The 27,072-nt window shown below is 33.0% G+C and overlaps 2 protein-coding genes across 5 annotated transcripts in view; one reads left to right on the plus strand and one right to left on the minus strand.

Moving 5' to 3' along the window:
- LOC134842677 (cysteinyl leukotriene receptor 1-like) overlaps nucleotides 1-21,327 on the minus strand; it is a 29,944-nt gene extending 8,617 nt beyond the window's left edge. Inside the window, exons 1-8 of the mRNA XM_063859126.1 lie at nucleotides 21,102-21,327; nucleotides 19,958-20,154; nucleotides 18,775-18,964; nucleotides 15,335-15,424; nucleotides 14,930-14,961; nucleotides 14,824-14,850; nucleotides 14,314-14,447; nucleotides 12,493-12,621 (exon numbers count right to left, since the gene is read on the minus strand). Coding sequence (XP_063715196.1) covers nucleotides 12,493-12,621; nucleotides 14,314-14,447; nucleotides 14,824-14,850; nucleotides 14,930-14,961; nucleotides 15,335-15,424; nucleotides 18,775-18,964; nucleotides 19,958-20,154; nucleotides 21,102-21,162 — 860 coding nt within the window. The 5' untranslated portion in view covers nucleotides 21,163-21,327. The remainder of the gene's footprint in view (nucleotides 1-12,492; nucleotides 12,622-14,313; nucleotides 14,448-14,823; nucleotides 14,851-14,929; nucleotides 14,962-15,334; nucleotides 15,425-18,774; nucleotides 18,965-19,957; nucleotides 20,155-21,101) is intronic.
- Nucleotides 1-27,072, plus strand: part of LOC134842571 (echinoderm microtubule-associated protein-like 2) — a 242,525-nt gene that overhangs the window by 117,256 nt on the left and 98,197 nt on the right. The gene's annotated exons all lie outside the window — the stretch shown is intronic.

The following is a 27,072-nucleotide window of genomic DNA, read 5'->3' on the forward strand; positions in this document are numbered from 1 at the left end:
AATTTTTCATTTAGTATCAATCAAAAGGTAGTGTGGTTCCAGTTAAACAAGGCGGCAAGGCCTTGAGATGACATGACATTAGAACAACGAAGGAGAGTTAAAATATGTATACAGCTATGTTCGAGTTTCAGCGATTAATATTTTTCAGGAGAATTAGTGAGTAGCGCGGTCTTAGATTCCCACTAAAAGCGGTTGTCGTTTTAACAGCTGTCGTTTTATTCGTCGGACACCAGGTGAAGCATCCTCGCTAGTGATAAACAGTTCACGTTGATTTTCAATGAAAAATTATTTGCATAATAGAGATTAAAAACTCTTTGAGGAACAGATAAAAGGCCCTGTTCTTAAAGGAAGAATTTTTAATGCTTATGCGAGATAGTACGAATTGGTTGCATGAAAAATGAAGATGAAAATAAAGAAATTGCAACCCTATTGAGCAATGTGAGAATCAAAATAAAGAATAATTCAATTTTCTAGAGTTTTTCGAGGAAAAAATGATTCACTCATAATAAGTGCATGATAAAAGTGAAGTTTTGGAATTTTAGGCACATGCATTTAAAATTTCGAGATTAATCATAGTAATGAGTTGCTGCCTCAACTTTTGCAATAAATGTTTACTGCAGCTTTGATGTTTGCAAAGATATAATCTAAAAACCATGTGAATTAGTGAATTAGCGTTAAGTTTTGTAGGCAAAAAAACGGCCCCCTACAGGGGCGGATTTAGGGGGGGGGGGCGTGGGGGTGGGGTTGACGCCCTTCCCTCAGGGATACTTTTTATACTTGATACTTTTTAAGAAATTCATTTTTGTTCCGAGTTGAGGTCCTGCTTTTATGTTTTCAGACCGAGTGGACCAAAATTTAGCATGTTCAGAAAGGTGAAACCAACAAAATTCAGATTCAGGCCGTGTGGACCAAAGAAATCATTTTTCAGACCTTGTAGACCGAAGGAATCTGGTTCAGACCTTGTGGATTGAAGGAATGCGGATTCAGACCATGAAGATCGGAAAACTCTGGTTTTTGGTTTTGGAGCTGGTGAACCAAAAAAGAGTTCGACACAAGACCGCTTGAACTATGCATTACAATTTAGAATCAAGGAGCTGAAGAAAATTGGTTGTAAAAAATTCTGTTCGGACATGAGTACCAACAGAAACCGGGCTCAAAACTGTAGAGAAGTCAAAACCCAGACAAAAAATTGTTAAAAGTTTTGTGTTTAGACTGCAGTAACAAAAACCTGACTGAAATTTTGATTATGTTCAGAGTTTGCAATTCAGGTTCAGACTTTGTAGACTTTACGTTCAAACATTGCAGACTTATGTTCAGACTTTGCAGACTTCTGTTCAAACATTGCAGACTTATGTTCAGACTTTGCAGACTTCTGTTCAAACTTTGCAGACATTATGTTCGGACTTTTCAGATTTATTTTTAGACTTTGTAGGTATGTGTTCAGAATTTACAAGTTAGGGTTAAAACTTTGCAGGTTATTGCATAGATTGCGACTACGAATTTTTGGTCTCAACGTGGATCGATTGAGACTTATAAAGTCTAAATATAGAACCACGAACTCAAATCGGGGTGCAGTCCTCTATAATTGGAGTTTTTGGAATTCGTAAGTTAATTTCGCATTTTCAGATAAACGTATACATTTTTCATAGTTTTCCAGTTGATATAAACATACACCATTTTTTGACTTCATCAAGACTTTTTTCTTTTATTAGATTAATTTTTTTTAAATTTGGTTAACTTTACTTTCCGTTTTTACTTCCTTATATTGCTTCACACTTTTGGACCAACTTTATTGATGTTCGAAATTTGTGATCTTTTTTTAAAAAAATTTAATGATTACGTTTTTTATATTTATTTTATCTTGAATATTGTATCGTTGAGTCAACACTAATTTGTATTTTATGCGGTATAGTGTTGATTTTTTAGTGAATAATTTTTCATCCACCGCAAAAAAATTTCTCATTTTCATCGAAAAGTATTTTGTTATCAAAATAGATTTTTGGAAAATTCTAAAACAGACTTTTATGAATTTTAACTATTTTCATCATCGGTCTTCATTTTTGCTGCACTTGGTTAGTACATGAAGCATTTGAAAGCTAGAGTTGTAACGTTTGTTGAGTGTTTTGCGTGACTCCTATGGATTGATGCGATTTAGCTCTCCTGTTTAATGCCAAATCCAAGCCGCAATCATAGAGTAATTAGATCTATAGCCGTGTTACTCTCATGAAAATTTTGACGCATCTCTATTGCTGCTTCTGCTTTGATCTACATAGTAATTTGTGGGAACATTTTGCCAAATAATAAAACAGTTTTTGTGTTCGCCTGTAGAAAAACATGTTTTTGCGTCAGCACGGTTTTTGTTCCGACTTTCGGAAAAAGTGACGGAGTTTTTTTACTTATTTGAAAGATAATTTTGTCAAGAGCTCAATTTTAATAAGATACTTAACCTGCATCCACTAATGTCAAGTTATGAAGGTTTAAAGTTGCCAATTTGGCTACTTTGGTGGTACAATTAACGCGCGATACTTTTTGCGCTATGAACGCGTAAGCGAAAACTAACTCCGTCTATGAAATCGTTCCAAAATAAATGAATTGAGGCATGCTTTTTGGTCAAAATGAATTGAGGGAAGCTCGACTATAAACAAAGTAAATCATTTTGTAACTTAAATAGCGTGTGGGGAAGATATAAAAAAACTCATTTTTAAAGTTTTTTAAATTTCATTCATTTTAAAATAAAGACTACTCCAAAAATTTCCGAAATGCTCCAAAATGTAATTGGAACATTTAGGATTTAGCCCTGATACGAGCAAACTTGTTGTTGTTTTGTAGTGATTGTTTTTATTTGGTGCCTACTGCTTGAAATTCATCATTTGTTTTTTGTTATGCAAAACATTTTGAACTCACTTCGTAAGTTGGCGCATTTTGTTACTTCAAATCGGTTTCTTATACCTATACTGCTTTTTTTCGAAATTCTTTTTTTTTCCAGTTTTATACGAAAATTATTAAAATTCATAATCAAACTATTTAACATTCAGTGTCATAGCATATCAAGTTGAATTACGGCCAATTCAAATCATTCATTCTTGTCTCGTACTAATTTTTATACGCTCAATGATAAACAAAAAGATAATAGTTATCAATATCAGTTTGAATCTTTTCTATTATTAATATTATTATAATTTTTTTTCAGAAATGAAAAGTTCTTTTTCAAAATACTTTTCCCTTGCAATTTTTCGTCGGCATTTCCTGGTGCCGTCAGCTTTTTAACATTTTTCAATCATCGTTCGGACTTATTGGGCTGGACACCACTCAGGCTAAAACCATCATCAGAACCGCTGTTTCCGTGGAAAGCTTGGATAGGAAAATTCTTCCTTGCTGTGAGCTTCAATACGCAATTCAAAAGATCTATTAACAAACCATGGCACAGTGTTCGATGATCCTCCCCTGAAAATGGAGTATGTAAATTGCATTAAAAATAACTTGCAGTTTTGGCCGTAATTTAAGTTTGCAGTAAATTGCATTAAAAGTGTTGAAATGAAATAAACCGAGTAGCTAAAGTGAAATTAGCACCAGACGAGGAGGAAGATTCTTACTTGATTGATACCGACAGTAAGCCGAGTACTCGGTGATGAGTATATCGGAGGCACAACCAAAAACAAACGGAGCTGGTCATGATTTTGGAGTCGGTCAAGAATCTACAGATCATAAATTCAGCAACAGGGCAAACAAAAGTGTCTCAGAGTCACCCTACAAACAGCAAAGTGCATATTCAAAACCATGGTGCACACAGGAAATCCGGCGTACTCTTTCAACCATTCTTTCAGCTAAATCCGGCGTTGATACTACAGTCAGTTAAGTTAGCAGCACTTGGCAGTATCTCTCAGGAGCCAGTACGCACAATTTATGTGGACTATAATCATAGGCCAACAAAACTCCACGGTACATTGATTGTAAATTTAGTGTCAAAATGCCGGGAGTTGAATCGAGCCAACTTACTTGTCTCTGGGAAACGGAAAAGATGTTTGTTGGAACTGGACCTCCAAACATTTGCAAAATTAAAAGAATTGTCGGTGGAAGGAGATCTGGAGAGTATCCGGTGGAAAGAGTATATTTCGTCACGAAGCTTGCCAATTTGAGTGTTTACGAAGTAAAGCCGATCTGTGAACCATAAAGTATTCACTCAGTTCAAGTCGCTATTGGTACCAATCCCAGAAAAGGAGCGAAAGGCTCCATTCTCATCCAAGTCAAGGTCGGCGAGGAAATAAAGGAATTGATTCAGAAAAAATAAATCGTCAAACTTGAAAAGTGCAATACCGATTACTTTCTGTCACCAAAGGTAATAATTGGAAAAACGATTTCATCATGTTGGCAATGCTCAATTTCTTGAAAAGTTGAATAAAATAAAAATGCTATCTTTTAGAAGAGATAAAAATTAGGTGAGTTTGTTTCGGACGTAATTTTTCTTCAAGGAAATTTTGTGAAAGTGTTAATTTTTTTTGGGATTAATGGTTTTTTTGGTTCAATTTTCATTTTGTTGAACGGTTTTTTTATGATTTAGTACGTATTTCTTTTTAAAAAAAAAACTCATATTTCCAAAAAAAACTCGTATTGATTTGTGGCTAACGTTAAGCGTTTTTATAAAAACCTCTTTTATTTCACTAGTATTATGCTTTTGTAGCCATTTTTTTGCAACAAGCAGCAAAAACTTGCAGAGCTTCGATGAATTTTTTAATCAAGTTCGAATTTTTTGATCACCCAAGTCTTCATGCTTGATAGAGATTTCATTGCATTTCGTGGTAAACAGGCTTCTATAGTGCTGGTTCAAAATAACAGATAAATTGAAGAAAAAATTTTTTTTCCGCAAATTCGTTTGATTTTCATCAAAAAGTGATAAGGACAAACCTTGCTCAATTTTTTACCAAATTTTTTCGTGCCATTTATGATTTCCCCAGTTTAATTTTAATCAAAAAAAAATTGCACGTTTCATTGGCGTTAACTTATTTTGAACATTTTTCCAAAGTAAGTTGCACTGTAAAAACACTGGTAAAACTCCAAACAACTTTTATTTCATCATTTTTGTCATAAGTTAAACCAGAAAAAAAAGAGTTTGTAATTTTTGTTTTAGTTAGTTTTATTGAGTTATTTTGAAGCACTATAGAAGCTTGATCACCACAAAATGCATTCGAATTTTGGTCAACCGCAAAACTTGCGTGAAAAAAAAAACAATCCAATTTATTGAAAAATATCATCGAAACTTGACGAATTTTTGCCGCTTATTGCAAAAGGAATGGCTACAATAAACTAAAAATAATGCAATGGGGGACATTTTGTATTAGTGCGTACTGTTGGAGACAAACCAATTCGGCTCGAAATACAATTCAAATTGGTTCACGGCCAGCTAACTATTCCAAACACCATGCCCTACTCGATGAGAAACAATCTTTATATAATTGGCTTTTTTACCGCGGAGGTTTGAAAACACTTGCGATACAAAAAAAATATTGCCATTGCTTACAAAATAGTGAATTGAAAAAGCGTCAAAAAAGTTTTTTTTTCATAATTAAGAAGAAAAAACTAATGAAAAATAACTTAAAAAAATACACCTGCAAAAGCCTATTGTTGTAGTGGATGATGTTCAAAAGAATTTGAAAAAATCCTTGACCGAGTGGGAGCTAAAGTAACAAAAGTTGGGTCGAACCCTGTTGAGCCAAAAACAAAACTGTTTAAAAAAAAACTTTTAGATATAAGTTGTAAAAATGTTTGAAGTGGAAATTATATCAGCCGCGAAAAATTGCGAGAACAAAACGATCTAATTTAATGAAATATATCATCAGAATTCAGCAAACTTCTGTTGCCAATTGCAAAATGAATGTCTGCAATAATTAAAAAATTTGTGAAATGAGAAGGGGTTGATAAAATACATGTTCTTAAAATACCCCTGCAGCTATTCCAATCTGGTCAAATTGTCAGCTGTTAAAGCCTTCGCTCCTGCGGAAAACTATGGTAGGTAAACTTTCTCCCAATTTTTTTTCTCATGGCATCTATACTTTTAAAATTCTTTCGCAAAAATTTGTCAAAAATAGCTAGATAAGAATTCGAAATTTGTCCGGAGAACCAACCGCCCAAGCACAATCTTTCCGTCAATTTGCTCAAAAATTTGACTAAAAGTGTTCTTTGTTTTCTTAAAATAAATGTTTTCAACGCTCATAAACTATATATTGGCGCAAAATTTTGTTTTAAACTACCTTTTTTGAGCTACAAAAACTTGTCACATCACCTCATCTTATCGCATCAGAGATCAAAAAATGGTTTTAATTTTTTGTTTAAAATTTTTTAGTGCTGAATCAGTTTCATGAAACTTAAATGATTTATGTCCAGTCAAATTTAAACCAAAACTTTCAATTAAAATGAACTTTTGCCAAATTTTTCTGTATTATTTACATCTGCACCGAGTCTAGATAATTATATCTACATGTAGTCCTTTGGTATGTCCTTTAGTCCTTTAGTCTTTTAAAAAAGAATCGGGTCTTATGCACTAAACGGCCCAATTTCCTTATTTCTACATATCTTGAAATGAAATTATTGCTGATGAATTTGATTGGCTAATTAGCCAATCAAGTTCCATCGACATTTTCTGCCATTTCAATTGAATTTTCAAGCAGATAAAATTATTAGCCGAAATGATAATGATAAGAAAATTGAATTTTGTTTTGTCAGGCCATTTTACTGAATTTTGCTTGTCTGGGCAAGGTTTCACAAGTGACTCAAAATTAATTTGATAATTTGACTCAAAGTTCTACCTTTTCGGCAATTTCGGCTAATATTTTTATCTGCTAGAAAAGTTGATCGGAATGCCTAACTGTGCAACTTGAATTTGATTGACGAAAATTACCCAATCAAATTTGATCGATTAATTTCCAGCTTACGATGTAGAAAATTGATTTTGGGCCGTTTAGTGCATAAGACCTAAAGAATCTGCCTCAATTTGAACCAAACTCCTTGATTGTCGTCGTAGTTTTGAAATCTTCTCTTTTGTTCTTATGGCATGGAAAGTCAGCTACGTACAATAAATATGATGACATTAAGTAGAAAAATATCAACAAAAAGAAATTGCCTCATATAAATAGAACCGAAGGAGTCAATTCATTAAAATTTCCTTCCTTTAAAGTTCAGACCGATTGTAAAATGTCATTAGTCTTATTTTTGTCGCAAACTTTGAAGACTGAAGAAAAGTTTTTTGGGGATACTTTTTCGTAGTTCACCAACTTTGAAGATTGAAAAATATAATCGTTTCTGACGAGCAAATTATTAGCCACATTGAAGATACTGACACCCTGATACCAAAAAAAAACAACGAATGATAAGTACCTGATATTTTGCAGGTATATGGTTTGATTGCGTCGTAAATTAACATTTCGGCTAATCTGCTAGACTTCTTTATGGTTGCTTCACAACAACAGTTTTTATATCTATAAATCTCAATTGTTTGAGCTCGTTAATTTAACTTCCCAAATCGAATTATAGCCGGCTAATTTGTATCACACACTCCCCTTATTAATGGCAATCTATTGTTGTCAAAGCCAAAATTTGAAAAAAAATTTATATGTATAATTATTTGAGGCAATTTAATAGAAGTACATTCTTTAATGAGCATTATTTGTGAAGCCTTCAAACAAGCAGCCTTGCTACAACTCAGAATTTAGCATATACTGGAAAAGGTAAATAAATATTTAAAAAGACTGCTTGCTCGTATCAGGGCAAAAGACCAAACGTTCGGACTATGCACTTTAATGTCTATTGAATCAATGGATCTACTTTACAATCCCCCCACCCCCCCGATTGTTACTTTGTGAAAATTAGTAAACAGTAAGAAAGTAAACAGTAAACAGAAAACAGTAAAAAAAGTAAACAGTAAACGGTAAACAGTAAGAAAAAAATCAACTGAAAAGCACGCTAAACAAAACAAAAATAAAACGAAATGAAACAATGACGTTTGTTGAATAAATCGATTAAAATGGATTATAATTCAATAAAATTTCAGAAAAAAAGTTTTCAAAAATAATCGAATATAAATTAATATACTCGATTATTTATAATGGTTTATTTTATCTCAAAAATTAGTAACAATATAATCCATTTTCAGCCGATTATAATCGCTTCTTTTTGATGTGCATGGAGAGTGGCAAAAAAATCCATTATAATCTACTATTTTCTCTTACTGAGTGCAGGGAGATTTATTATTCCGCGGTACGAAATCGCTCCAGATCAATCGAGGCAGCTGGTTTTATTGTTCTGACTTTCGATGAAAGTGAGAAATAAGAATGCCCGGGGTGGTTTTTCATTCAGACCTATCATAGAAAATTTGACTGCATATCGAAATCGATCCGGAAATCTGGAATAATACTTTGATAGTTTGTTTCAATACGCGAAATATTTATGCGTGGCAATTTATCCGCACTAATAATTGTTTCAAAATGATTTGAGTCTTGCTAATTGGTCTTATTAATTCCATAAACGACTCAAGACTTTGATATTATCAGACTAAAATTTTTAGTTTGTCAATATTTCATAAAAGAAAAACGATTCGAGAACATAGGCAATTTGTGGGCAGTCAGAACATTCAGGACTTTGCCCTAATTCGAGCAGTCTTTTAATAAAACAAATGATCTGCTAACGCAACTTAGAACGATATAAATTGCGCGTTAAGTATCACAAAATGGCCAAATTGTCCATTTTCAAGCCCTTTTATTTTCACAATACATGATTTGTTGGCACAAAATTAAGTACAACAAGACTGCTCGTATATCAAGGCAAAGCCCTGAATGTTCCGACTGTCCCTGAATTTATACGGAATAGTTTTTGGGAAAATAAATTGTTGGTTGAAAATCTGTACATTTTGGTCAATATCAAAGTGTAAAGTTTTGAGTCGTTCAAAATTAATAAGACCACCAATTCGCTAGCCTCAATTCAATTTGGAACGATTTTGTTTTGCGGAAAAATTGGACAGGCATAAAAAATTCGCGTTACGCTCTCAGCATTATGAATAAACTCTTTAAAGCGCTTATGGGATATTTGGCAATTTTCAAACCACCAGAACTTTACAAAAAATATTCCAAAATGAAATATATTTTTTTAAATATTTGAAATCAGGAGGAAGTCGATATCTTCAATCAGGTATAGAAAAATTTGTTGAAAATTATTGTTTCGATCGGTGAAAATTGACAGAATAAAAAAGTCCACATCGAGCATAAAATTCCGGTTTCTCCGAAAGTCGGAACAATAAGAGTACAGAACACACAGTGAAAAGGAGTCGTACAGCGTCTATTATCAGCTCAACATGATCAACAAAAGGATGATCCTTATTGGTCGACAAATCTCAAAACCCTAAGTTATCTTGACGCCAATGAAACTGAATTTGAGAGGAAAGCACAAAGTGAAACAAGACTGCTCGTATCAGGGCGAAGCCCTGAATGTTCCGACTGCCTTTTAAGGTTTATGGAGCAGCAGTAATAACATAAAAATTTAAATTTGAAATTTTTAACGAAAATCATCCCCCCACACGCCAAATGAAGTACAAAAAGACAAATCAATTATGGCAAATAAGCTTCGTTCAACCAATTTGGAACGATTTATAAGACGGATTAAATCGCGCGTTAATTGTATCGCGCGTTAATTGTCCCAAATTGGTTAAAATGGCCTGTAACTTTACGAAAAATGATCACAGGTAAAATATCTTTCCAAATTTAAGCTCAGGACAACAATGGCTTTCGAATGATATAAAAAAATTCCGTAAAAAATGGCTAGTTAAAAAGTCGAAATTTGTCTGAAGAAAAAAAAACCCACCCCGAGCACAAATATTCCGTTACTTTTGTATCGAAAGTCGGAGAAATAATTTTCAAGTCTGTTCAAAAGTCAAATCTGTTCAGCTGCACTCTTTCTCATTTGAAGAAAAAGCTGGATTGACATTTAGTTCCGCACATTCTCTGGTGAAAACATTCATTTTTTGAAGTAAAACTCAAAAAAATCCACCATTGAACTAATTAAACCTGTTTTTTTTTCGACACGATTTATCTATTTAGTTTCAAGCGCTAAGTTGATTGAACGATGATGGCTCTAAATTAGACAATAAGATGAAATTTTTTGTTTATTATGTTTAAGAAGATGATTTCTATAACTGCTAGGTTGAGCTCTTTTCAAAAGCCTTATAAGATTTTGAAAAAGAAAACAAGTGACTACGAACTTGACAAAACAGTTCTTTTATGATGTCAGATTTTGCAAGAGTGATTAAGTAAAATAGGTAGAATGGATACATAGAAAAACTAAATTGTCTTTATATCAGAACTCAGAGATTACAGTATTTTTTTTTTGAAATTTCATTGAGCTAAGCACTTGTAAAAGTAGATTAAAATTAGGAGCTAAAAAGAGAGGCTATTTTCTCCCGCACAGGCAAAATGGATTGCAATCAATTCTATTCAGATAGTTCAGGTAATTCTATTAAAAAATTAGCTCAAAAACATGGTTTTTTCTTGAAATTTAAAGCATCAATTTTTTGTACAATACCTAAACAGATTTGAATCGAACCAAATTATATTCTATCAATACTTTTTTAAACAATTTTTTCTACAGAACACTTTGAGAAAATATTTCGAATAATAAAAATAATAGTTGCTTTCTAATTGATTTTTATGCAGATGTTTGACTGACAAAAAATATTAGAGCAACTAAAATGCATTTTTCTTGCTCAAAATTGAATTATGAAATTACGCTAACAATTTTGCTAATGACACTTAAATTAAGTTTCACGTTTCACTCAAACGGTTTTTTGACACCGCGGGAATTCTTAGACTGCAAAACATTATATCAACCTAGAATGCATTCTATAACGACTGTATTAACCAGATCAAATTAAAATCGAGACTGATCATAGCAAGACAAAGCACTGAATGTTCGGAGTGCTTTTTAAGGTCTATGAAGTAATGTTTGCTTTAAAAAAATTGACAAAGATTTCAAAAACAAAAAGAAAAACTTTCAAATGTTTTTTTTAAAAAAATTTTTGGGTTTAATATCATCCCCACACGCTAAAAGCAAAATGACATATTTCGCATGTAGCAAAAACTAGTAGACTAAATATCATGCCACTATTCAATTTGGAATGGTTCTAACACGGATAAAATCTCCTCTTACGCGTTATTACCATGAAATATATCACGTGTTAATTTTCCCAAATTGGCCAAATTGACAATCCTTAAAGCCTCCTAACATATTGAGCTCAAAATGACAATATTTTTGAGATGACACCAAAAAATTTGCTGAAAATTGCTTGTTCAAAAGTCGTATTTTGTCTTGAAACAAAACATCCCGAGCACAAACCTTCGCCAAAAAATGTGCTGACGCAAAAACGAACAAGACTGCTCGTATCAGGGCGAAGCCCTAAATGTCCCGACGACTGATTTTTAAGGTTTGTGGGGCCGGATTAACATAAAAAAAACTAAATGTAGTAAAAATAAAATGAAAAACTTTTTTTTCTAAAATTTGAAATTTTATACGAAAATCATCCACCCGCCATTTAAAACACAAAAGGATAGATTTTGCTCCTTGTAACAAATCAATTATGGCACATAGGCATCTTTCAACCAATTTGGAACGATTTCTAAGACGGATTAAATCTCCGCTTACGCATTAATAGCGCGAATTATATCGCGCGTTAATTGTCTCAAATTGACCAAAATGACCATCTTTAAACCCCCATAACTGTTCGAAAAACGATCAGAGGTGAAATATTTTTTTTTAAATTTAAGTTCGTAACAACAATACCTTTTGAAGGGTTAAAAAATTCCGTCAAAATTGGCTAGTTAAAAGGTCGAAATTTGTCTGAAGAAAAAAAATACCACCCGAGCACAAATATTCCGTTACTTACGTATCGAAAGTCGGAACAATTATATTTTGACTCTATTGGCCAACCGCTGTTTGCTGTCGAGTTTGTGGGCTAAACTTTAAACGCTGCCAACGAAAACCGCAGGCAACCCTGATCGATGACTTTGCTCGACCCTGTTCAATTTCTTTCGACCCTGATCAACTTAGGTATATTTGGAAATAACAAGTTAAAATGCCGGATTTTTTTAAACTTTTCTAATGAATCTATTTCACGGAACCAGTTTTATCATAGTGAACAATTTGATAGTTTTGATCATATGCTTCAATATAGACGACTAAGGAGCTCAAAATTAGAAACAGAAAAATGCTGTGTTTGAACAAAAAGATATCTCTGTAGATTCGATCTAATCCGTGTCCTCTCAATAATAAAAAAGTTAAAATTAAGGAAACAACCAAAAAATGGTTTGAAGAAATTTATAAACTCGAGAATGGTACACCAGGCCCTAGAAATGTACCTGTTTTTATGACATGCTTTCTCTTTGATAAACTTAAGGCTTCAAATTTGTTGCTATAGCAGCCAAATTAAAAATGTTTAGCATAACATGCAAACTGACGCACGTGTAGTTAGTGTCCTCCAGTTTGACGTAGTCGTTCGTTATGGCCCAACCCGCCACCATCATCATCATCAGGGAGATTATCGACGAGGCAGAGACCATAGCCAGAGCAGATCTGGCTCTCCTGGACAGCCTAAAATAATAAAAATCATCTATCAAAGATCGTACGTTAACTTGTTTAACGGTTTTAGGAAATTCTTCTTGTAACTTATTGACAATTTTCAAACAATTATTTCGAAAAAATTTTTGCTTATCTATCGTGTTTGAAAAAATCTATCTCGAAACTATCTCTATTCAGACTTTTTTATTTCGTCTGTTTTCAATGATAAGACTGCTGGTATATTAGGGCAAAGCCTTGAATGTTCCGACTCCCCCTTAGCTGGTGTCGAATAATTTCTGTTTAATAAAACTTTACTGAATTTTGAACTGCCAAAATAAAAAAAGTGCTAAAATTTAAGTCCAATTAAAATGACATTCAGTCGAAACCTTCGTTTGCCTCAATCCAGTTCGGAAAAACTATGACTGTGGGGTAGTTTGCCATATTAATTAGCGTGTTGAAATTATTGAATATTAATCCAGTACTTGCAATCAAACTTAGGCTGGCAACAAGCATACTCGCTTAACAATCCAAACAGTTCTAGATCGATACCCATACGCAGTCAATGTAAATTTGGTCTCAAAAAAAACCACGCCAATTATATGTATTTCTCACTTTCTTCGAAAGTCTGAACAAAAGTGACGGAATATTTGCGCTCGTGGTGTTTTTTTTCTCCAGACAAGTTTCGACTTTTTCATGAGCAATTTTTGACAGAAATTTTTTTATATCATTCAAATCAATCAAATTGTATTGTTGTCTTGAGATCAAATTGAGAAAAACAAATTTTTCTCCTGTGATTGTTTTTCGTAAAGTTATGGAGGTTACAAATTTCCGATTTGGCCAGTTTGGGACAATTAACGTGCGATATACTTCGTGCTATTAACGCGTAAACGGAGACTTAATACAACTTACAAATTATTCCAGATTTGTTTTAGGCGTGCTAATTGGTCTATTTGATTTTTGTTCCGACTTTCGATACGAAAGTAACGGAATATTTGTGCTCGGGGTGGGTTTTTTTTTCTTCAGACAAATTTCGACTTTTTAACTAGCCATTTTTGACGGAATTTTTTTATATCATTCGAAAGGTATTGTTGTCTTGAGCTCAAATTGGAAAAGATATTTCACCTGTGATCATTTTTCGTAAAGTTATGTGGGTTTAAAGATTGCCATTTTGGCCAATTTGGGACAATTAACGCGCGATATATTTCGCGCTATTAACGCGTAAGCGGAGATTTAATCCGTTTTAGAAAGCATTCCAAATTGGTTCAAAGAAGCTTTTTTGCCATAATTGATTTGTTAAAGGAGCGAAATCTATCACTTTATACTTTATATGGCGTTTGGGGGATGACTTTCAAAAAAAAATTCAAATTTTAGAAAAAAAAATTTTTCATTTAATTTTATTACATTTAAGTTTTTTATGTTTTTACCTCTCCGAAAACTTTAAAAGGCAGTGCAAACATTCAGGGCTTCGCCATGATTTGAGCAGTCTTGTATCACTATGTACTTTACATAATGTGTGGGGTTATTATTTAAAAAAAAATCAAAAAAAAAATTTGGAAAATTTTCAGTTTTTTTTGACAATTTCATCAATTAATTTATTTTAAATTACCCCATTGAAATTAATTTGCAGTAAAAAATGCAGAGTTTCGCCCTAATACGAGCAGTTTTGTTTTTAAAATCTTATTTTCTAATGAGCTTGGCGTTGAGATAGAAGATTTTTAGTGGCACCTTGTCTTCTTCACTCGCAGATGGAAGAAGACGATGCTGTTGGCCATGATGATGAGCACAGCTGGCAGTCCCACCAGTTGTCCGAACGATCCCACTAGGGCTATGTAGTATGTCACCCAACCACCTGATTGGTTCTATAAATAGAAATAACAGATGCAATGATTGAAATGAAAAAAGCTTTTCACATTTTCATTATAGTCCCTTAGTAGCTAAAAAATCCCCTCAAAAATACCCGCTTGGCTGCTCAAAAACGAACGGTGTTGTAGTTCGGAATCGAATTTTCGGAAACACTTCATTTCAAAAAGGGAGTGAAACAGTATCGAAATAGAGATGAAAGCCAACCAAAAAAAATCAATCATAATCATCTTATATCTTCTTTGCAAGAGTCTCAATTTTAGAGCAAAATAACCCTCCACAGATTTGACGTAACACATGGAATTTACTTAATTTTGAAGTTTTGTTTAAAATCTGAGATAGCCTTAAATTGTCATCGTATAAAAAATGACTCACCCTTTCGCATCCACTGCCATCAAACGCCTAAAACACAAATTATGACTTGTTTTGGGATAAGATTTAATAATAGATAACAGCAAAAGAGAGAAAACAGTTCACTAACCCGGTCCATCAGGGTGAAGATCGGAAAGTTCGCTGAAACAGACATTAGATTGAGCCGATTTCGGGTTTTTAAAATGACGGTCAGCCATAGAGGAATGTTTTCCCAGTAGTTTAAACTCCGGAAGTGCCTTCCGAGTGAGGTGTGGTTCAATTAGTACGATAGTTGGATCCCCGAAATAAGATTGTTGAATAAGGTAGTAAAGAATAATTAATGCGCCTTAAAATATTCGGAAACCGATTTTGCACCTGTTCCCTTGTGTTTCTGAGCTTTCAGTAAGAATGAAAGGTCTCATTTTTCCTATTAGTTTTTTAGAGACTCAAATGTCCAAGTTGAACCCAAAATCCACTGACAAACTGATGCATGATTGGATGACTTAGGTGAATGTTGTTTGACTGGATGACTAACTGGTAAAGATGAAGATAGAGTAGATGGCACAGACACCCAGAGTGAAGCTCTTCTTCTTGGACATGCCTCGGTAGAACACAGGGAACATCACTGCAACAACATCACAATACACATTGACATGGCATCCGAGACACAAATGAACCATAATCTGCATTGAGTGCTCGTCAAAAAAAGGTTGATGATGCACCGGAACTCGAACTCAGAATGAAATTTCATAGGAACCCGAACAGATCATAACAAATTGCGAAAAAAAATTGCACTGAGTTTTTTGAACCTGGAATTTTACAGAAGTTTTTTTTTAAGTCACTGTTCTAGAAAAAAGCAACTCGATGCAGTCACTGTTTCAGTAAATATCTTATTCAAGAGCAACTTCAATGCTAGACCTTATCTGCCCATTTTTTATCGGAAGCCTTTCTAGGCCGTTTTTATGTCTGAGACGATTCAGCGAAAACAATAAAATGAACAAAACCCAGCGTTAGAGCTTTGCAATATCTAAGCAATTGGAGTAGGGAAACTGCCTTGTAATCGGAGACTAGGCTTTTTCTAGTGAACAGCTTTCTTACAATTTGTACTTGCTGTTCTTAATTGCTTTAATATTGAACCTCAACAAACTCAACAGGTTAATTCTCAGTTTTTATGTTTGACCGTTTTTATCTTTGAGACGATCTAGCAAAAACATTTGAAATAAAACTGAACTGGATGTGTTGAACAACTAAATTTATGAGCCGTTTTTTTGCTGTGACAAATGCTTCAAAGTTGTATCAACCGATGAGCTGGTTTTTAAAAAAAATACTTTTTTTTTGCGCGCTGAGTCATGCTATGATAAACTTGACTAATTTAATGTTTTATCGCTAGATGAGGATAATTTGATGAAATCTATGCTTTTGTAAACCAATTTTTGGTTAAAAAATGTTATAAACTTTGCAAATTTGTTGCTTTGCGGTTTTTTCAGTTTGCGAACGACTTCAAGCTTTGAAAAAAACTGCAATACTTCTAAGTTTCTTTTTCTAAAGTTGTTTGGTAAAACACACGTTTAAATCTGAAGACAAAGAATAAATTTCATAACCTAACTGGTCCGCATGCCAATTTTTAAGCGGAAAAGCACTAACTTAGTAAGTTATATTGGTCTTAATGATTTGGTATTTTATTCCAGAAAAAAATTTACAATTATCTGCGCTCAACGATGATGTTTGTAGCTTGAACTTTGTCTTCTTCTAGAGTTTGTTTAAATTCCTTTTTTAAAAAAGAGGGCAAAATTCAAAAGTTGAAAAATATTCAAAAATTTCGATCATTTTTTCAAATTTTTTATAGTTCTTTTTCACTTTCCAATCATCTATTGGTTGTCTTATTAAGAGTCACTATATAAAAATCTATATACCACCAAGACCTATATAAGAGTAGTGAAGACCCTTTCATAGGTCTTGGCAATTTTTTGCATAGTTTTTTTTCTCATGAAGAAGAGTATGTTTTTGCTCTTTCACGTATATTTTTTCACGACAAGGCATGAATGAAAAATAAATTATTAGAACACATGAAAGAAAAAAGAAATCGTTTGCATAGTTTCGCGCACTTTTCACAATTTTCTGGGCTCTTTTTTTTGAAAGAAGCCCGTTTATAACAATCGAAAGATTAAAAACGGCTCTTTTTCCGTTTCCCCCAACCTGCAATTTTTTTTACAAGTAAAATTACTGTTCCCGTTAACTGGTTAACAAGAAAATTGGCATGCGGACTGATTGGACCATGACAAACATATTTACTCTTCATAATAAACCTTGTAAAACCACTCATTACATCCTAAAATTGATGCTCATATGAGGCGGGGAAAAAACGAAAAAGAGCCGCAAAAACAAACAGAAAGAGCGAAAACATACTCTTCAACAGTTAGAACATAGTTGAAGTTGGCCTCGGTCACAAGAGCCACCATTGGGCACTTCGTGCCCTCAGGCCGGGCTCTTTTTCCCTCAGGCATCTTTCAACTATGTTCTAACTACTACAAAGACTTAAAATGCTTTTATAACTGCAGATGTGCATTCATACTTTCTAATGCATTTATGAATGCATGTAGGCATATTTGCAAGTTGTGAATTCCAATCAAATTCAACTGCTAGAATTTGCGTTCTCCAAACGCGAGCGTGAAAATGGCGCAAAAAAACCGTCGTTTCATATGTATTAAACGAAAAACATGGTTTCTGCTCTCGTACGTTGCATGAGTTAAAGAGCTGATATCGATTGCAACGTCATAGAACCTTTTCCCCGCTCAGCTTTGCTTGAATGTTCTGGAACTCTTAGCAGTTTGAATTTGGACTATTCTAGAATAAAAAACGCTTGTCAGGACAGAGACTTTTTTTGCTCGTAATTTCTTAGAACTTGAAATAGTTTTAAAAAACTTGAAATATTTTAAAGCTGGATCGAGTTTTTTATTTGGCAAATTATATTTTATATGCGAACCGATTCATGCTCTCAAACTTTTTTGGGAGATCATTAGCCTCGAAGTTGTTGGCATAGGCAAAGCACCCTAAAAAATCTTTAAAAAATGACATTTTTAGTTATTACTCAACAAATCATAATTGGATCTTTTTTATTAGCCTTGTTTTTGTGCTCATTTGAAGAATTTAAATACACGAAAAACACATTTATATATTTTAATCATCCTATGATAAAGTTCAGATCTTTCATTTCAACTCGAAAAGTATACTGTTTCCGGCTGAAACAAACTTTCCATACCGGTGACATTTATCATGCGAGTGCACGCCACAACTTTGTATGGCAAAAAAGTTTATTTAAGAAATATCAGGTCTTTTTGAGGCTCAAATTTAAAAAAGTGTGATGATACTTATCTACTTTGCTTATGTAAAATTTGTTATTTCTTATACTCAGGTAAGTAATTTTATATTCAGAAAATAATTTGGTATTCAGCAACCGGCAGCTCATTTTCGGAATTTAGATCAAGATTAGATCAGTTTGAAGATACAGTCCTTCAACCTAGATTTATAGGCCCTTTTTCACTATTTGGAAAAAAATGCCAGAACTCTTGAGCCGGCGTGACACTGTTTCTAATCGAGTAGAATTAGCAGCCATAGAAGAAGCTCTATATTTAAAAATCCCCCTGATAATATTTTTCAAGTGAAGCTGTAGACTTAGAAAAACAAATAATTTTGAATGGAGATCATTCAAGAAAAAATGGCATGCCCAAAAGATGCAAACTTTTATAAAAACAGACCAAAAAAGTCATTTTTGGACAGATTTGCAAAATGTTGACCAATTGTTGAAATAGCCTACTCAGCAAATTAATAAATAAAACCGTTTCAATGTTTCAGTGGCACAACTACTTTTTGTCTAAAGAGGTATACTTTTTTTGATAAAAATTTTGCTTTTTGGCCACGAGTAAATCAGATGAAGATGAAAATTTTTGGTTTAGTTGTTAATTGAGATGAATGTACCTGATACGCATCTGTCGCATGCGGATATAGCTAGGCCCAGAATGGCAGCCCTGCTGGTGGCCCAGTCCAGGTAGGTGGTGAGGCCACAGGTGAAGTCACTGTGAGCCCCCAGATCCATCCACATTATGGCCATCATATTGTCCAGGAGCCCATCCATGAACAGAGACCAGAAGTCCCAGAAAGCCACCACCTACACACAAACATAACAAGAATATGAGGCCACCTCATATCGAATTACAAATCAAGATAGATTCCTAGGACTCTGTTAAAGTCGGATTTCGTTCGCAGCCTCCACGCACAATGCAAGATAGATTCGCTATTTTTTCAGTATTTTTATACGTTTGCACAGTTTTTTTTTCGTTTCTGAGTATCATATGAGAGTTGAATTGAAATGGGGACCCCAAAAGCGATAACGAACTTCTCAGTCTGGTCTAATCATTGGGGAAAAGTTAACCTACATAGTACCCTTTAGACAGCTCTGTTTTGACAGATTCTTTTAAATTTACCAAACATCTCTTATAAAATGGACGATAGAATCAATTTAAAAAAAAACAATATATAATAATAGGTTCTAAATCAGTTGGTATTGTTGCTCATAGCGAGTTTGAATGAAAAAGAGATGGCATATTGAAAAAAAAAATTGTAAACCGGGTCGAGGTGCTCACTGCTATTTTCGACAGTCTCGGCCAAAGTTCTGTATGTTTCGTCCTAAACATTTTTGCGTATATTTTGACAGTCTCGACCAAATTACGGTGGATTTCAACTTTCTCGTCCGACAAAACTCTACTCGACTTTGCTCTGCCCAGTTCAACTGTTTTTAGACAGTATCAACCAAAAAAATGTGGTCGACTTAGCTCGACCCAAGTGAGACATATTTCGACCGTCTCCACAAAAATCCGGCTTTCAATGAACATGAGTTATGCAATATTAAAAGTTATATTTTATGTTTAACAGGTAACTAAAGTGAAAAACTATCCTCTGCTGTATCTGAACTATCGGTGCCAATTTGTATCAAGCTTTGAACCTTCTGAACTTTTGAACCTGTAAGTTCTCCCAACGATCTTTCGGAACGTGTAAGTTAAATGCCTCCGAAACATTTGTGGGAAAACTAGAAAATTCAAAAGATGAAAAATTTCAAACCATGGTATTCGGTTTTAGTGAAGGATAAACTCATTGAGCGCACCTGTATGTGCGTAGCAGCCGACTGTGTCAGTTCGCCTTTAGCGATGAGTTGAGTTGCAGTCACTGCGGCCAGAATGTTGCTCACGAAGCCGATGGGCGTCTGGACGAAGAAACTCACGTGCAACACAGTCTCGATCGTGTACCAGTAGTCTGGAATGAACCCGTCCCGTCCAAAATATTCCTGTGTCGTGGAATCATCTGTGAACAAAAAATTCTTTATGCGCTAGTCTTTTTTGGTTTCTCCTCCCTTCTGAAAGTTGCAAAATGAAGCTGGCGGTAAGGGGTTTGAAAAAAAACAGAAATTTAATTAAACTTCGATACTCTTCCATGGTTGGATCAAATTACGCAAATTACTTTTGTTTTCCGATTTTTAATGACCAATAAATAAATTAGAAGTCAGAAGCGCAAAATTAGCTATAAGAAAGAAAGAAAAAAGTAAGAAAGAAAATAGGTTATATAATATGATTATAATTTGAGGTTAACAACTCAAAATCTTGTCGGAAAGAAACTAGGAAAGGACCGGCAACGAGATCATTAAAACCTTAGGCTGTTGCTTGTAAACTTTCGATATTCATAAAATGATAGATATTTCAAAATCTTCATTCAAATACTAATAAAAAAACACATATTCCGTCACTTTCCTTGAAACTAGGAACAAAATCATTTAAAAAATTTAGAGAAAGGACTGGAGCGGAATTCTTATCTTCGCCCCCGGTTCTTCGGGAGCGCGTTATACAAACTACATTATCGGAAATTGTTTAATCAGAATGTTTTTTTCTCTCATCGCACACTATTGTTTTGACCCACCTCCACTATTTCTCCAGAAGCTCAACATAATATAACTTTGTCAACAATTGATCCGGTAGTTTTAGCGTAATTTTTGATAGACTAAACAGCCAAAAATCATCGATTTTGGCGTAAAATTTTGGGCCCGCAAATTACGTTGCAAAATGATAATTTTATAAAAATTCTGTTATGTTAGTTTTGTCTTCATCATTTTTTAAAAGTCAACCCAATTTGAGAAAAACGCGTTTTGACATTCAAATTTTGTTCAAATTTTCCGGATAATGTATTTAGAAATTTGATCATAGTAGAAATTGGAAGAATCGCCTAGCAGTAGAATTACTAAAAAGCTGAAAACTTACTGAGGTTGGTGAAATTATCCATGAGAACAAGTTGAGGGGTAGTTGATGACAAAACCGCCATTTTGAAGCGAGCAGGATAACTCTCTCAAATTAATTTGATGCTATTGAGGGTATTTGTGGAAAATTAGATTTGACGAGCTGCTGATTTCTTTCGAAGAAATGAAAATAACTGATTTGTTTCTGGGAGTTTCTTTGCAGAAAAAGACTCGGGGCAACTCAGGTCATTGGCTGCTTCCTATTGGCAACAAATAAATAAACAATTAATCAAAGTATAGTGAGCATAATGAAGACGTAAAACGAAGATCGTAATTTCATTGGTTCAAAACTAATAAGGGTAATGTGAATTTGACCATCAGAAAAAGAAATATTGAGAGTGAAAAAGGCGACGACGCCTAAATACCATCTAAGAGAAGAAAATATAGGCTTTGATGCAAATACACAGTAAGTCAAAATGGCATTCATTTGGCTGATAACTTCGCTGTTAGACATTACATTTTTTCAAAAAGTTTTTTTTTCCACCGTTTAGAAAGTTCTACCGTTTCTAAAACAACAAAGCAAAACATTGCCAAAGACTGGTTTACTCAAAATGTTGTGACCTGTTTGATTTATATTATTGACAGACAGTTTCACTTTAAAGCAACAATTTTTTTAAAAAGTTTCTGCATAGGAAAAAATTGCCGTTTCTAAAACAGCGCGACAAATTTTTGCTAAAAACAAGTTAAGTCTACCTATGGGTTCAAAGTCCAAAGTATGTTAAACAATTGCATTTTGTCGTTTTGCAAGTATAGTTGAAAAAGAAAGAGGACTGCTCATATCAGGGCGAAGACCTGAATCTTTTGACTGCCCTTATCTATGGAATAGTTTTCATTTTGAAAAAGTAAACAAAATTTCAAAAAAATTTTGAAAGTTCTTTTTGATATTTTTATCGGAAGCCATCGCCCTCACGCCATATTAAGTATAAGTTGATATATTTTGCTTGTAACAACAAAATAACTAGACTAAGTAGTCTGCCTCAATTCAATTCGGATCTATTTCTGATCTAAGCTGGATGATTTTGCCACCTGTGTCAAAGAACAAAATATCCCGCTTTAAATGGTCTAATTTATGATTTTAAAACCCGTATAATTTTCCAAAAATATATATATATCACATGTGAAGCATCTTCAAAAACTTATGTGTATGTATATCTATCTGAAAAAAGGTCTTGTTCCTTTTTAGGAACAATTTCTGAGCCAGATTAGTTTGCTCGCTCGCGTAAATAGCTTTATATCTAGTAAGCTTTTGTTATCTGAAATAAAAAAAATGACCTTCAGAAAATTCACCTACTCTGGAAAATTGATCACAGGTGAATGTAATTGTTTTTATAATTTCAACTGAACACATCATTAGACTTTAATTAAAATGAAAAACCCAAAAAATGTAGATCAAAAATGTAGATAAGTGGCTAGATGAAAATCAAAAACTGTCTCAAGAAAAAAACAACTGTCTCAAAAAAAGCACTAATTTCAAAAATAAAAACAACGAGCGTTAGCAAAAAAAATCTAAAGTTTTGATGTTTTGGAAAGATCAAGCAAGTAAAACAAAGAAGCAATTTCAATTTGATCAAACTAGCATAAACATATCTGGCAAAAAATGATCGGGTGAAAAATCTGGTCAGTATTATCCCATTTTGACCACAACTTTGCTCAGACAGAATTGAATTAATTATATTACAAGATATATGATAAAAATCCCAACATAACCCGTTCAATTGTGGGAGAAAAGTTTTTGCTTAAAAAAAAAATCAGAACAATTTTAAGGTTACCAAGTTGTGATATGAGGTTTTCAAATAAACTACCCATCTAGAAGTTATTTTTTAAGCGACAGTGTTTGTTTTTTTTTGAAATCAGTCTTTTCATAAGTAATTACAAAAACCAAAAAAATTTATATATTTTTTTTGGTATGGCGGGTTATATATTTCTTTTTTTAAATAATTTTGTACTAAAAATTGAAATAGGTTTTCGTTTACAAGAGCGATTTCTGGGCCAGGTTAAAAGGCCCTTATTCGTAAATAGCTTGAATTATATTGGGTTTTTTGTTATCAAAAATATGAGCAATTGAAATTTTTATCAAATATATTACTGAAAATGATCACAGGTGAAGTTTTTTAAATTTGAATTGAAGACATCTTTAGCTTTCCAATGAAATGAAAAAATTTGTCAAAAGTAGCTAGATAAAAAATCATGTTCTGTCTGGAGAAAATACCAACCGAGCTCAAATGATCCATAATTTTCTTCGAAATTCGGAACAAGGACCATTAGCAAAAATTTCTAAATCTTCGTTTCTTAGAAAAATCAGGCTACTAAAACAAAAAATCAGTTTCGAAGCAATCAAACCAGCATAAATTTAGATAGCAAAAATTGACGTGGGCGAAAATTTTTTGTTCAGTATCAACTCAGCTAAACTAATGTATAAATTGGTTGTGACATTTCTAAATTGAACCAAATTGTTATTTTAGTCATCGCGTGTGTCTGGAGAAAAATAAAAAAAAACATTCTTTTTTTAGTATAGATTTTAACTTCAAAATTGAAAAATTCTTTTTTTAGTATAGATTTTAACTTCAAAATTGAAAAACAAATATTTTCATTTTTTAATCTATAAGATTAATTAGTTTGTGTAACGTTCTAAACACCCACCAATTTGAAACAATTGTTTTTGAAATAGCAGTTTGATTACTCTCAAAAACCTTTATGCTGAAAACCAAATTAGATTGTCAGGAGAGAGCAGAATAAAATGAATTTGGCGATGGTAAGCGATGATGTTTCAATCTATTTGCAAAAAAACTTGGTTCAAAGATTTTTTCAAGGCATTACGTTTGACTTAAAATTTCACCATTTACGGTCGTGATTTGTATAACGAAATGATATCTGCAATATGCTCAAAAATTTGTCACTAAGAATCAAGAAAATAGGGAAAAAATTATAATAAAAATTCAGAAAAGTTTTAGATTAACCACATTGTGATATTAGGGTTGCTGATAAATTACCGTTCATGAAGTTGCTTTTAAGCCACTCTGTTTGTTTTCTTTCGAAATCAGTCTTTTCATAATTAATTAAAAAACCAGAAAGTTTTAGAAACATTTTTTGTTATAGCGGGTTACATAGGTGACTAAACAAGCTTTGCAGTGATCTGGTTCAGCTTCAAACAATGATGCAATATTAAAAAAGAATGATTTTTTTTATTTCAAATTATTATACCAAGTGATATATTGCCATTTAAAAAAAAAATGATGGAATGACCAAAATAACTTAGATATAAAATTTTCATTTTTTGTTAATATATCATTTCTTTTTTAAATAAAAACGGAAATGGATATTTTCATCTAAAATAGCGATTTCTGAGCCAGATTAAATTGCCCTTACTCCCTAATAGCTTGCAATACATTGGGCTTTTTGTTATTTCATATAAAAACAATCAATATTTTATCAAACTTATCATTGAAAATGATCACAAGTGAAGTTTCTTTTCAAATTTGAGTTGGAAACATTTTCAGCTTTCCAATGAAAAGAAAAAGTTTGCCAAAAGTGGCTAGATAAAAAATCAAGTTTTGTCTGGAGAAAAAACCAACCAAGCTCAATTTTTCCATAATTTTCTTTGAAAGTCGGAACAACGAGCATTGGCAAAAAAATCCAAATCTACCGTTATCAGAAAATCAGGCTAGTAAAACAAATATTCAGTTTCAAATCAATCAAACCAGCATAAACTTAGGCAGCAAAAGTTGACGTGGGTGAAAGTTTTTTGTTCAGTACTAACTAAGTCTAGGTAATGTATAATTTGGTTGTGGCATTTATAAATTGATCTAAACTGTTATTTTAGTCATCGCATTTGTCTGCAGACAAATTTAAAACATTCTTTTTTATATTATAAATTTGATCTTCAAAAATGAAAAATTATAAAGCGAAAATTATTTTCACTTTTCAACCTATAGAATATTGTAAGGTTTTTTACCGATTTTTTTTGAGAGTATATTTTTTTTGGATTTTTAAACTTAACTCTAGGTGATCGGATTCATCTGTGCTACTTGCACAGCAACCAGTTGTTCTTGTTTTTCCAACATTTGAAAAAATGTGGAATATTTGTCCTTGGGTGAAATTTTTTATTCAACCAAAACTCGGCAATTGAAGTTTGTCTTTTTAGCAAAAAAAATCTTTTATCAAATGCAAAAGTTTCACTTCCGTTTTGTGTACTTTTTGGGGTTTGAAAGTTGCCAATTTGGTTTTGAAGATTTGACTAAGGTTGCTGAAAATGTAACGCAATTTATTTAAGCGTGGCGAGCTATCCCGCGCTAAAAGTTTGTTCCAAACTGATTTGTTGCAAGCATATCGATCGCATTATTTTTGCATTAATCAAATTTTTCGTAAGATGTTTGATGCAGTTTAAAATTTATGGTTTTTTGATTTTTTTTTATCGTCAAATACTCGATACGAATTACGGTGCAAACGAAACATTCAGAGTTTTGCCCTGATATACGAACATTCTGGTTATTTTTTTTTGAAAATTGTGTTTCATCATAATTATTTCAATTATCATAATTTTTGTTATTTTTTTTTGATGACGGACAAAAAATTTGTAGATGGAGTGGTTTAATAAGCACATCGAAAATTTAAAAAATTTCAAGATCAATACTGTGGTTCTTTTATCAAATACGAAAAAACTTTATCTCAAAATAAATGATCAAAGAGTACAAAAATTCTACAAATGCAAGAAAGAGTCAGCTCGCGAAACAAGATTAAATAAATACATTTGTATCGAAAGATTTTTTCGTTTAATTTTCTGAAAAATTTAACTAAATTCTGAAAAAAAAATTTTTTGGTCAAAGGAAACGTACTAAGTTTTAATTAACGAGGATCTTTCCTTTTATTAATGGAAATTTTACTTTATTAATAGAATCCTACTTTGTGCTACTTGCACGGCCACTTGCCTCATATTCTGTGCTACTTGTAGGCCACCGGCTATCATTTTTGCTGTTACAAATGATGAAAAAAATTGAGAACAATTAAAAGAGTGTGGCTACTTTTTATGGAAAGGCTCGAAACATCGTTTGTTTGTTTTTTTTTTGCTTTTTTTGTTTCATTTTTTTTGCATTTGATAATTGGTCGGAATATCCTGTGATACTTGCCTCGCAATTGAGTACGCTCATTTCACACGTATTTAGGCATAGTATTGAAATAACAGTATATGCATCCCCTAATTGGGTCTAATTAACAGCAATTAATGATAGATATACTTCAGATGTCCTTCTTCAATCCCATTTAGTGGTTTCAAGCGTTGCAATTTTCAAATAATGATCAGCTGTATCTGATATTATTTTTAATCCATTTTTTGAATCAGTCTCGCCAGTGTGATTTTTTTAACAGGCCATTGAGAATCGAAGTCCAATTAAATCTGTGATTGCTGAAATCAATGAAGTGTTTATTCCTTTTTTCTTGAACTGATTATAATGTTAATGATGCATATTGCATATTTTTTGCGCTTTCAAGGGTTTTGTTCAGGTCATTTTATATTGCCGTGAATTAATGCGAACAAGCTGCAGATCTATCACCATCATGACAAATCTAAGGTCCAAGGACTTCGGATTCAATGTGAAATTTGACTAGGAACTGCTACAATTGAACTAACTAAACAATTATAAGAATGACTTCAATTAAAGTTGCCTGTTATCAATTAAAAATTTCTAAGAAAGAGTTTTCAAGGGATGTTGCAAGAATTCAGTTTTATTGGAAAAGTGCTTATCATACCATCAATTTTTTTTCAAAAAATACATTAGGCTTTTACCACCAGGGCCTTTTTATATTGGATGATCTTTCATTTGGCGCCCTTACTTTGTGCTGCCTGTAAAAACTCGCCAGTGTTTTAGCTATTCGTTCGCCAAAGTCAGTACAGTAAAAGATCAAATTAGACGTGTTGAGTATTACACGAGAAATTAGTTTTC

This window comes from Symsagittifera roscoffensis, chromosome 3 (genome assembly GCF_963678635.1).
Source record: "Symsagittifera roscoffensis chromosome 3, txSymRosc1.1, whole genome shotgun sequence".
NCBI classification, from domain to species: Eukaryota; Metazoa; Xenacoelomorpha; order Acoela; family Convolutidae; genus Symsagittifera; species Symsagittifera roscoffensis.